The sequence below is a fragment of the Erpetoichthys calabaricus genome, chromosome 7, assembly GCF_900747795.2.
Source record: "Erpetoichthys calabaricus chromosome 7, fErpCal1.3, whole genome shotgun sequence".
Taxonomy (NCBI): Eukaryota; Metazoa; Chordata; class Cladistia; order Polypteriformes; family Polypteridae; genus Erpetoichthys; species Erpetoichthys calabaricus.
In genome coordinates, this window is record NC_041400.2 from 69099417 (window position 1) to 69112225 (window position 12809).

The following is a 12809-nucleotide window of genomic DNA, read 5'->3' on the forward strand; positions in this document are numbered from 1 at the left end:
TTCACAAACAGTTTCATCCCAAGAACTCTACACGCACTCAATCAGTCCATCAAGTGCTCCTTGTAGAACTGTTTGTACTTGCAAGTTACCGTGAGGTAATTGTACTTATGATACAGTTATAATATTGCACAACCTGAGCCACTTTATAAAGTGCGTATTTACATATGATGACGATATCATTTTTAAGATGAAATGCAGCAAAATGTTATATTATACAGATAAAACTTTAACTTTAACTACACGGTGCCGCAGCGCTAGCGAGCTTGAGCTTCGTTCACGGGTTGTTCCTGCCTCGCGCTGTTTTCATGCTGTGGCTGGAGTGACACTGGAAAGAGAGATGAATAGAATAATTAAACACGTACTACGAAGATATTTCAATGTTCCTTAAAAGTTTTGAAGAAAAGGCATTCTAAGCTTACAGATGGCTTAACGTCTGTTACAGAGCTGATTGTGTGGCGATTGGGTATTTGGAGAAAGAAAAGTAAGGACAGGAATTGGGGGTTAGTACGTTTGAAAGAGACAGTGCTGCTGCAATAAAGTATTTCATCGAAGGTCGAGCATGGCGCAAGCATCTTGCTGTAAGACATGAACAATCACTGAGCCACAGTGTTCCCATGTTTAATAACATGCTTTAACACATATCAACATGAAAATGATATCACATATACTTCTCAGTATTTTAATTACTCAGAGAGCTGTAATATTACGAACGTAATGGATTCTGTGTCCTGTCGGAGGAAGAGCACGTAGTGATTCAGGCACACAGAGCACATATAAGATCAAATACACAACAAAACATTTAACGTGCTACTTTAGTTACAATGGGATTTGAGAAACTAGTACAGTAAATTAAATGATTTTAAGATGAAGTTTATGATGTTCTACTTTAATGACAAAATAAACTACGTGATTAAAGTGGAAATTTCGAGATTAAAGTTGACATTTCGTGCTTTTGTCACACCCTAATGAGCTTTCATATGACACTCAGACGGTGGGCTACGAGTTGCCTTTTCACGCCGACTTTGATATGTGACAACTTTTTTATTTTGGGCACTGTGCGGCTTTGTGAACTTGAGTTTTCGAGTTTCTCCGAAATGCTATGTCACTCGATCAACTTCCTTTTCTTGCTTATATAACTGTTTAAACCAACAAATAGTACGTTTTTCTTTGGTATTCGCTGAAATTATTCTATTTTTCCTCGTACCTTTGCCATTGCCTTTTCACAGAACGCTGGGCTTAAGGTCTATTTATATTGATTTGCATATTCAAAGAGGCGAAATTCTGGGAGGAGTTGGGGCGGGACATCAAGCACGTGCACATGTGTTTATTTCAACGCTGAGCGGGATTTATGTAGCGGAAGAACGCGGAAGTTGGTGAACGCACAGATTCCTGCATCTGGATTTTTCTGTGCGTAAGCACATTTCAGCTTTTGTGCTTACATCATGTTATAGTGCGAATTCTGTGCACGGCGTTATGCATGAGGCCCCAGATATCAGCACTTTCGTTTTATTTTGATTTAGATTGAGAACACTGTCAGCCATGCAGGATCTTAGTTTTTCAAGAAAACTGTGTGGATGATTCATTGCAGAATTGGACACAGGAATATAAACCTGTGTCATCAGCATAACAATGAAATTAAATATTAAACTTCCTAAAAATAGCTCCTATAGGATGAAGATATATAAAACAGAATAGGATCCAAAATGAATCCAAGGGAATACCACATTTAACATGAGAAGTAAGACTAAAAAGAGGTGTATATTGAAAAGCGCTATATAAATGCAAAGAATTATTATTATTATTGTATGTGTAGCCTGAAATTTTCAGTTCATACAGTATCAAAAATATCAGTCCACGGATTAATTTTTTACAAGTACATCTCACTATTTTGGAGTGGTTATTATATTTAGCATTAATGATACTGACTACTTACTCACAACATGATTTAGCACTTTGCTTATTAAATAAAAGTTGGAATTTAATGAACAAGTATTTGTTGTTTGCTTTCAGTGTTGAGTATTTTATACCGAGATATCTTTTAGTGGTTGCACTATATAACAATACGTTAATAGATGACTATTTTGTGTGATTTTTTTATAGCATTATTCATTTGACAATTTATTATCCCTGGTAATACATTGTGAAATACAGTGTCTCCCCTCACTTTCTCACCTGTGGTTTATTGGCGGCTGTCTCCTACCTCATCCACCCTCACGTATAGCTCTGATCTCCCATGGCTCCTTTCGTGTGGCTCTAAAGATTTTATTCTGCTACGTCCCTCTGCCTAACATCCATGCTACCATAATTACACTCAGATTCCTTAAGTTTTTGAGCAAAGTCATTATGCTACCTGAGATAGTTAGTGGTCACATATCTAGGCCAGTGGATTTAAGCAAAAGAGCAGATCTTATAAGTTTGCAATTTAAATGTTTGATCTCTCTCACTCACTCACTTACACTCGCACAGCCTCTTGGGATGCATCTCCCCCAAAGATCCGTATGGCTCCACCAGAATTTTAATACCAAAAATGTCACTGCACATAAATGTTCCAAAAAATATAATAAGACCAATGGCTTCATAGAAGGAGGACTTGAAAAGAGAAGAAAGAGTGGAATTCAAAACAATAACCAATATCTATATATTGAAATAAGTCCAAATATTGTAAATAATATAGTAATTTAATATGGAAAGGAAGAAAGACAAATTCAAATCTGAAAGATCTTGATTCCACTGAGGCTGTGATAATAAAACCTATCTAAAAATACAACTGGACATGTGAATAAAATATATTTTTGGTCAAAAACTAAAGTATGAGGATGGCTTGCTGTTAATCAATTTGCAAATCCACTGGTTTGTGAGGGTCCATATAATGAGATCATAGTAAATAGAAAGAGAACAACATGTACTGGCTTGGTTAGATGTGCTCTGAGCACCAGTTACTATTAAAAATCTTACGGATCACTTGCAGCACTATCACTAACTCAGGACAGTTACTTGGAATTTGATGTCAATGCTGGGGACACTTATCAGGATGAGACCTTACTGTCAATCATATATTTGCAAGACACAATATTTAATATGTAATATGCTTGGTATTGGGATATTTAGGGATTGATATATTGACAATATATTTGCCACCTAAATGCCTAAAGTAACATCTTTTACTATATATAATTTGCTAAAATAAACCTGGCAAGCTTCACAAATCTTCTCATAATACCAACTTTTGAAACTTTACTTTGTAGCTCTGAAAAAACATCTTCAGGGATACCAGTGCTTTCAAAAGGGTGCACCACTAGACAATCTGGGATTTTCAGATTATGAATGAACTTTTAATAAAATACAATCCTCACAAATTTGTGTGAAACATTGTCTATCTCAGTGGAAAGCTGTACATTGCACACATTCTTATTAACTTAGAGTATCCAAAATGTTCCCAACTCCTAACCCAAATTGTTAGTTGTGTCATCAGACAGTTCCTTAACTGGTTCATGTGTTTTATGAATATCATTGTTAGAATACAATCTTTGCTTATTATTCAATGACCTGCCTGACAAAAGACTATCCTTTTCCAGTCTCCCTATGAAAGCCAGTCATTCCCATATTATTAACATCCTCAATGCTTTTGGACTGCAATTTCTACCAGCAAAATAAATCAGAACACGCACATCTTAACTTTACCTGGTCTGAAAGTATGATATTCAAAACTTTTGTCTGATTTGATATAGCATCTTGTTTAAATATAAATAAACTTAGCATTGAAGATGATGCAATGCAATCCAGGTTATTCAAGATTGATGATGGTGCAGACATAGTTGCCAATGTGCAGTGGTCTATTTTATACATCATTAAGGAAATATGGAGAGGAGGTGGGTGTATCCTGGTTTTAATTGTCTACTGTAGTACTGACACATCATTTTAAATTTTTTTATTAATTTTATTTCATGAAAATAAAAAAGTATACAATCCAGTAGATAACATTTGCAGAGCTTATATAACACCACATATCTTCAAATTCAGTTTAGAAAAAAATACCAGAGAATTTTAAAACAGAAAAAAAGACCAAACCGAACAAAACATGAATTCAACCACGGCCCAATAAAAGAGATGAGAGCCGGGAGCAGAGAAAAAAAGAAAAGCATCTTTTTCTCTTTATATGAATTCTTAATCTATTTTAATGAACTGTTGCCAGGTTTTAAAAAAAATTTGGACAGATCCTCTAAGCGAGAATTAGCTTTTTTTCAATTTCAAATAATACACAATGTCAGTAACACACTGAGTTAGAGGAGTCGGGTTGAGATTCTTTCAGTTAAGCAGTGTGTTAAGTGTGGTATAGTCAAATGCTGTACAACCAATTTGTTCTTCACTACTTTAAGCCCATCTGGGAGTTCACCAAACACAGTTGTTAATGGGTTATGAGTGATTGTGGCACCAAGGCTATCTGAAAAGTATTTAAAAGATTTTTGTCTAAAATAATGTTTAATTGGTCCACTCTCAAAACTTGTGGCCCAGTGAAGCTGGAGCTCGATTGTAGCACTCGCAGGTGTGATCTTGTCCTAGATGCATTTTAGACAATTTTAACTGAGATAAGTTTTATCGATGGAAGATTTTAAGTTGAAGTATTGAATACTTTCACATATAGAGCTAGAGTGTATTCTATGTGTAGCTGAGTTCCATTGCTTTTTTGAGATGTTAACTGAAAGGTCCTTTTCCCACCGTACCCTGGGATTATTGAAGGGAAGATTCTTTAAGATGTTTTTATGTATTTCTGAGATGCTATATGAGTCTTCAAGACTGATCAGTATTGCTTCTGAAACAGAAATGGGTGAGAGGTCTGGAAAACTGGGTGGACTTCTTTTAACAAAATTTCAAATTTGAAAATAATGGAAAAACAGTGTTCCTCTGAATTTAAATTTAAAAGCAAAATTGTTAATAAAATGCAAATACATTATCTATATACAGTTATCTAAATGTCCTAATCCCAAGTGTTTTCCAACGAGAAGGCTGAAAAAGGTGAATATCATGTAGAAAAGCAACAGATAAAAGCTGTCAATTATAATTTGCTTTACTATGACTTCTGTGTCCACACTTCTATTATTATATAGGAAGATTCTAATGTAGGGGTGATAGCAGCAATTTCATGTTCAGTGTTTTGCTGTAATTGTTCCAGTGTATGAGGCTTGTTCTTGTACACTGCTCCCCAAAGGAAGAAATCCGGAGGTGACTTGTCTGGGGAACGAGACTGCTCACAAGATATTCAGTTCAAATCTTGGATTTTATTATATGGGTGATGATAAAAATTTGAAAGTTCTACTCATGCAAACAAACACAAATACACTGTCAAATGCACTTAATTCAAAATAAAGTCCCACAATTGCTAACACACATTTCTATTGTAGCCAATATACAGTCACTAATCCGCCTAAACATACATCTTAGGGTAGGTAGATGAAATACTGCCACCAGCTCCTGTGAGCAAAGTCCTCTCAAACAACTGGACGCATGATTTGAACCCAGGATGCTGGATCTGTGACACAGCATTGCTAGCCACTGAACCTCCCCGTAACAAAAACAGTTAATGATTTCAAGAAATTAATAAATGACAAATAAATTGCAAGAAATAAATAAAACATTGAGGCTGAAAATGGTTAGACTAAATATAGCTAAGGTACTTTGGTTTAAAATGCATGCAAACAAGTTTTCAATTCAAATTATTGTTTCTCACTGTTAACTGGATTTAAAAAATAATGCTGCTTGCTGTTTCTTCATTGTTCACTTGCCATTTTAAGACTTTTTTTCCCAATTAATACAAAAATAAATACATACTGTAAATTCAATAACTTTATTTCAGCATGTATGTGTTTATTTACTTACAATTATGACATTTCGTATTACCCATTTTCACTTACTCTAATTTGACAGTCTGCAAAAAGCTTCCCAGGTCTTTTGCATTGATTTAAAACATTGATTTCAAGTTTTAATCGCTTAAAAAACAGTGTCCAACATCCAAGATCAGGAAAAACTATTGGCAGGTAAACAGCATACTGTAAAGTGACTCTCAGTGAATTCTTTACAGTATACTGTTATAGATTTTTTTAATTGCAGCAAAAACATTTTAAAAAGACCAGTAATAATCCTGACACAGCAAATGGTTAGTTCAAAAGCTGAAGATCAATACTCCAAAGATTGAAAAGGTCATTATTTTTTCTGCACAACATTATATAATTTCAACTGTTACAAAAAGGCTGTCATTATGGCTGATCTGCAATCACACAAATTGTGTAAGTTTATGGTGTGTGGGGATTGGAGAATACAGAAGTGAACAATGAATTGGAAAGAAGCCAGTCCTTTAAGCCTTCTCTGTCATCAATTCTCCAAACTTCAGTTAGGGATTTCTGTAGATTTCTGAAAAACAGATACAGATGCATCATTATTATTGACTACAGAAAGTGATTTTGCAGTGCTCTCACCCTACACTTGAACTGTCTGCTATAGTCTAGGTTTAGGTTTAAGTTTATTTGTCATATATAGGTTAACACAGGGTCAACATACAATGAAATGTGTATGACAAGAAAAACAAGTCACTCAGCCTAGATCCAATAGAGCTAAAAAAAAAAAATTACAAGTTAAAAATAGACTAGCCATATAAAATAAAATGTGTACGTTTTAAAAGAAGTTATAGAGCAATATAAGTTGAATGAGCAGCAAGTACAAATGACAGTTATTGCACAGATAATGTTTTATAAGTTCAGATGCATATTCCATAAAGTGCAGATGCAAGTTCCAGTCAGTATTCAGAGTGTGTGCAGGTACAGTGTGTGTGTGAGTAGTGCAATGTAGATGTAATGCAATGTAGGTGTAATGTAAGTGTATGCAAGTGTTCAGGTGTTGCTGTTGAGGAGTCGAATGGCCTGGTGGTAAAAACTGTTCTTAAGTCTTGTAGTTCGAGCAGCCAGACTTCTGTATCGTCTGCCAGACGGTAACAAGGAGAACAGCTGGCGTGCTGGATGGCTGTAGTCCTTTATGATGCTGTTCGTGTTACGCAAGCACCGATGGAGGTAAATGTCATCAATGGCAGGGAGACTCTTGCCCGTGATGTGCTCTGCTGCCTTCACCACTCTCTGTAGTGATTTCCAGCTGCTGGCAGAGCAGCTCCCATACCAGACAGTAATGCAGCCCGTCAGCAGACTCTCGACCACACTCCTGTAAAAGCTTGAGGTGATGTTGGCATTCATACCAAACTTCCTCAGCCTCCTCAGGAAGTAGAGCCGCTGGCGAGCTTTCTTAACCACAGTGTCTATGTGAAGGATCCAAGAGATCCTTGGTGATGTTTACTCTGAGGAACTGTCTGCCTATGTTGCTTCAACTTCAATGTGCTGCTTCTGCTATAAACCAACTAAAGCACTTGCTAAGTACTAAAAGATGTTGCAATGTTACTTGTATTGTGAATTTGTAAAAAGTTTTATGCGCGGTTACTGTATTTTTTACTAGTGGTATATGTTAGTGTACAGGGTTTTTTTAACAACAATTCTTTCCAATTGTATGCACACCTTCACTATCACCACTGATTCAACAGCCGTTTTTCAGAGCTTACTGAAGATGTCCAGTTCCTACCAAATCTTTTAAGTATTCCTAAAAGGAGCAAGTAATGCAATCAATACTTTAGAAAAAAAACTGCAGTGGTAGACTTATAAGGAAAATGTATGTAGACACAGTAATGAAGTGCAATGTTTACATGGAAATGACTAGGCAGGTCCCTGCGGATGTGAACCTGCAGCACACAACATGCCATGGTAACACAAAATATCCAGCCACCTTTTTTGTAACCTATTTATTCCAAATCAGAGACAGAGGGTGGGGAAGAGTTTGCCCACACTGTCTTGCAGCTTCTTGACTCCGCTTGATATATGTTTTCCCTATTATCCCTTTTCTAATATTTTGTAATGACATCCATTGTGATGCCAACACATTTCACTGGCTCCCAAACACATAAACCTGTTTTATGTTTTTTTCTTGTTCTCAATAATCCCAATGTACAAGTATACTTCGATGTGAAGAATGTTTTATTGTTCACACCACACTTCTTAATGGCTGCATGTGTGTATGTCTATGCACGATTTTCACGTAAGTGGCTTTAGTCAATAATCTGGTCAAGAAATCCAAAAAAAAAAAAATGAAGTGAATGTGATACTGATATTTTAGGCAGCACTGTATGCAACCAGCCTGCAGCCGCCTTCAATACAATGCAGTCAGACAAGTGACACTTTAATAAATGGACAGTGTCTCACCTAAAAAATACATTATATTTCAACTTTAAAGTGTTCAGTTTAGTACAATGTATACAATCAACTTGAAAACATTACAAAAAATACAAGATAATGATAATTTTACTGTCAAATAAGAGGGCGGAAAAAATATTGCATGATGAGATTGCTGCTTGAAACCACATGTAATGGCCACTGACATGTCTATAAAGCAAAAATGAAATGAAGGCTGTTCTAAATAAGGAACATATTTATAAATATGTTACTCAGTAACTAAGTATCATATTATACCATATGTAAAAATGTATTGCAGTGCAGTGTTAGAATGATCACACACTAACGATCTGAAGGCAGGATAAACAAGCAAGATGAAATTGACCAACACTACACCCCAATACATTGCTAATACACTAATACAACAATCCACTCCAGAAAGCAGGGTTAAACAAAACAGGTATACTGAATAATGACAAATTATTTAAAAAAAACTCACATCCAATACCTTGAAATGCTGTCAAAAAACATGCAAAGAACTAAATAGAAGTTCACATGAGTATCACACAAAACAATGATTTTCACATAACCATCTCAGTTCATAAGTGTATAATATTAGTCCTCATAAACAGAGCTAAGTTCCCAGGAAATCAGAAACCTGAGAGTTATTATTTTTTTAAACAATGCACTACTTCTTACTTTTAAAGACAGGAAGTGCTACTAAAACCTTTGTGAGTGGTAATGTCCTACAGCTAATCCTACCTAAAGGGTGCAAGTCAAGGTAAGAGTCGCCTCACTACACATTATGTTTCTGAGGCATTAAGGGTGCCAAAACAAACAAAAAAAGCCATATGTTATATGCCACTTGCTCGTACAATATGCACATGATGTTTGAAGGGATTGTTGAAGTTGCTGTTATTTTTTTTTTTCCCCAGATTTTGACACTTGATAAAACGAAGGAAGGCATTATGGTTGTCAACCATCAACAGGTATGAGCTACAAAAGATTTGGGATGAATTAGATTATACAAGGGGCACTTATAGATCATTCCTATTGTTAAAAAAAAACAAACAAAACAAAGAGGTAGTTCTCAAATTGATTTTGACTACATGTTCGTGATAATTTTCTGAAAGTGTTCAAAATCTTTTAAATTAAAAAAAGAATTACAATTACTGCTATATCCAAATCCTGCAGTCCAAATTATAGAAAAAACAAAAGAATAAGGCAAAGCACACTACTTTTTAGCTGTCTGAACAAAAGTAGGATAATCTATAAATCTAAAAAGAGTGCCAAACAAGGAAGCAGAAAAACGAGCAAAGGCTAAACATTTCTGCTGACGATCATCAGATGGGTCCTGGGCTCTACCATCATTATCATCGGACTCAATGATTTTAGCCTCTCGGTTCTGGGTAGCTGTGCCACTCCCACTGAAATTACCACAAAGTTTACATGTCAAATCTAGCCAAGGTAATATTATTAGCTGATGACTGTGCAGCTTTATCTTTTCTAAGAAAAAATCTCAAGCATATTCCAGGCACATTTTACAATGTGGCTGCATTTTTTGTTTCTTTTTTCTTTTAGCGTTTTCAACCTTTTATTATAGAAAGCCATAGCTCTAGTTGTTAAGTGGGTTGCACAATAAGAAATCATCTTTCTTGAAAAATGAAACTACATTTCAGACATGCACAGAAAAATACTTACCTGGTAATGACATTAATATTTGTTTACAAAGTTGTGATTGTAGGATTATAGTTGTAGGATCAATAAATGGACTGAAAATAGATTTTGTTATTTTGTACTCTGCATTACAGTTGTAGACGTATTTGAAGGATCATCCATTGACTTGGACTGAGTTTAAAGAGAAAAGGATAAAATAGAAGACTAATTGCACTTTCAGTTTCTTGAAAAAAAAATACAAGTTAGGAAACAAGTGAAGCACAAAGGGGGGGGGGGGGAGTTATCTTGCAAACACGTTAGTAACTGCTGCACACACTTTACATAGAGTAACTATTTTTGACCATGATAATTTACATTTTTGTTCAATGTGAAGCACTTAATGCAGCATTGTAAAATGCTCAAATAAACTGATTTGACAGACACACAAATTAGGAGAGGATTATGAACCTTCACATACTGTATAATGTGCTGTTAAACATCTGCTAAACATTAATAGGCAGAAGAATAACCAATGCTAATGATTTGAGACTGGGTGTCAGTAACATCCGGGTACTTGTCTGGCCCACGTGTTTAGGTGAAGCGAGGCACAGTTTGAGAAATCCTGCATTTAGTTGACACCTGTGAATTTCATTTTCCTAATTGGCACCACCACAGGCTGTGCACAAAGAAAATAATCTCTTTTTTTCAAGAGATTATGTTTAACTATAATTTTTCCACTGGTTAATGCAAATGAGCAGATACAGCCATCAAGATGCTTGTGAAGAGTGAGACTTGTGTTTCACATTTAGGTTCTTTTGGTCCTAGTTCTCCCATATGGTTAATTCAGTCCTGTGGGACTAGCCCACTGAATTGTGGACATCCTTGAAATAAAAGTACTTCAAAGAAGTAATCTACATTATAAACTATTTAATTTGTACAATCAATATTGTATAATACCCACCATATAACAGTCTGTATTTTTATAATATTTTTCATCACAAAGAAAAAATGGTTAGGCCAATATGACTAAGTCATATTCATTTCAATAACGCCCATTGGTACCTCATTGGTAGCCATAACAGGAGAGGCAAAGTGCATTGCAGGCTGAGAGAGAGAGAGAGAGAGAGAGAGAAACATCCTGCTGCTATGTAGGAGACACTCTTGAGGCTGATGGAGTGATGGAACTCTCTTTTAGTGCAGTGTCAAAAAATGCCATTGAATTCCGTGGCCTGAGTTGAATTATAACCACTGCTGTATCAGCAAAGATAGTAGTTGTGAGGGAAGTATCATCCTGAATGAACTCCAGAGCAGATGCATCACAACATCTATACTCCATTACTTAAAGTTATAACAAAAAAGCCTACATCACTGCTTACTTGAAAGGAATAATAAACATGGCATAAATATCTAATACATGGAGGAAACTACAGATGGAAGGTATGACTCATGGGACATTTCAGGTCTTCTCAATGGTGTTTTGATTATTTCCTTCATTTTAAGATATGGTAGGGAATTTCCTAAAATGTTTAAAACAATGCTCTAAGAATTTTTATTTCAAAATCAACTTTAATTTGTAACATTTTTCTCGAAAATAAACTCACAGTAGTACAGTCGGCAAAACATCTCTTTACAGTAAACATGAAATGACAGCTATGACTAGAAAAGACAGGATACATAGAGATGTGCTTCAAACAAAATTCATAGACCTTCAACTTTCATTTAAAACACATTTTTAGGCTTAATTGAAAACAAAATGGAATTTTTGTCCAGTAAAATACAGTAGGACTTATTGTGAAATGCTATTTTTTTTAAATATGATGGGCTTTAGAATTTTAGGATTGTCATATACAACAAGTAAAACTGGTTAGTTAAAGTGTTCGTGGGTTAGGCATGCCACATATAATCATTGAATGACTTTACTTATACAACTAAATCTACTTTCTCTGTGGCTAATAAGGAAAGCAGATACAACCAGTGGGTGAGCAAAAGTGTTGAAGCCAGGTGTATGCTATATTTGCCCTGGAATCAAGCAAATATTCTTCAGAGGTCTTTCACAGTAAAGATTAGTCTATTTCTTGCCAATTTATTATGCTTTTTAAAGATTTAATAAGGCATTTCATTTAATCAGTTTAACAATTTTCAAAATTATTTTATTTGAAATTTTATATCATTTTATGACATATTTTATGCTAAACAGAATGAACTCATTCAATTTTTTCCTCACAATTCTTCCATTTTTGGAATGTAAGGTCTATTATACCAATTGCTGTACGTCTCAGAAGTGATCATCGTCTCAGGATGTATTTATTCACAAAAAAGACTTTCTGAGAGCAGCAAGTAAGTGCAAATGAGCATCTGTTCCTTTTGAAGATATTACAGTGATGTCAGAAACACTAGTTTGATAAAAGAGTTCATCATCACTGCATTTTGTAACAATGACAAAAAGACACACTCAACCCATTTAACTGTATTAGGAGCCATAACACCTATGATGTATTATTGTTTTTCCTAGAACATTCTATCTTTGCTTTGTTATTAAATCCTGAAAACAATACTAGAGCTAAACCTTAAAATGTCTCACCTCTTTGTAAACAGACAACTGTAGCTGAAATTTAAAAAAATATATAACTCCATCAAATCAAGTGAACTTTAACAACTGAAAATAGGCAGAAGAATGGAAGGTTCATTGGTAAACTGTTAATTTTATTTTTAATTGCCCTTTAACAACTTGTACCACTCACCTTTTATTCTCTCTTCGAGGGGCCATGCTATTTCATCATTGGCAGATTGGATGCTGCTTAATAAATTATTAGAATGTAGAAAATGTCAACAAATTATTTTTCCTGTATACAGTATATTTTTCCATATAAACATTGTGACACAGTAATATCTATT

The 12809-nt window shown here is 35.0% G+C and overlaps 1 protein-coding gene across 1 annotated transcript in view; it reads right to left on the reverse strand.

Annotated features, from left to right (window-relative positions):
• Positions 1 to 5053: 5053 nt before the first annotated feature.
• LOC114642745 (DNA mismatch repair protein Msh3-like) overlaps positions 5054 to 12809 on the reverse strand; it is a 121098-nt gene continuing 113342 nt past the window's right edge. Inside the window, exon 5 of the mRNA XM_028791573.2 lies at positions 5054 to 6405. Within this exon, the coding sequence (XP_028647406.2) occupies positions 6288 to 6405 (118 nt within the window). The 3' untranslated portion in view covers positions 5054 to 6287. The remainder of the gene's footprint in view (positions 6406 to 12809) is intronic.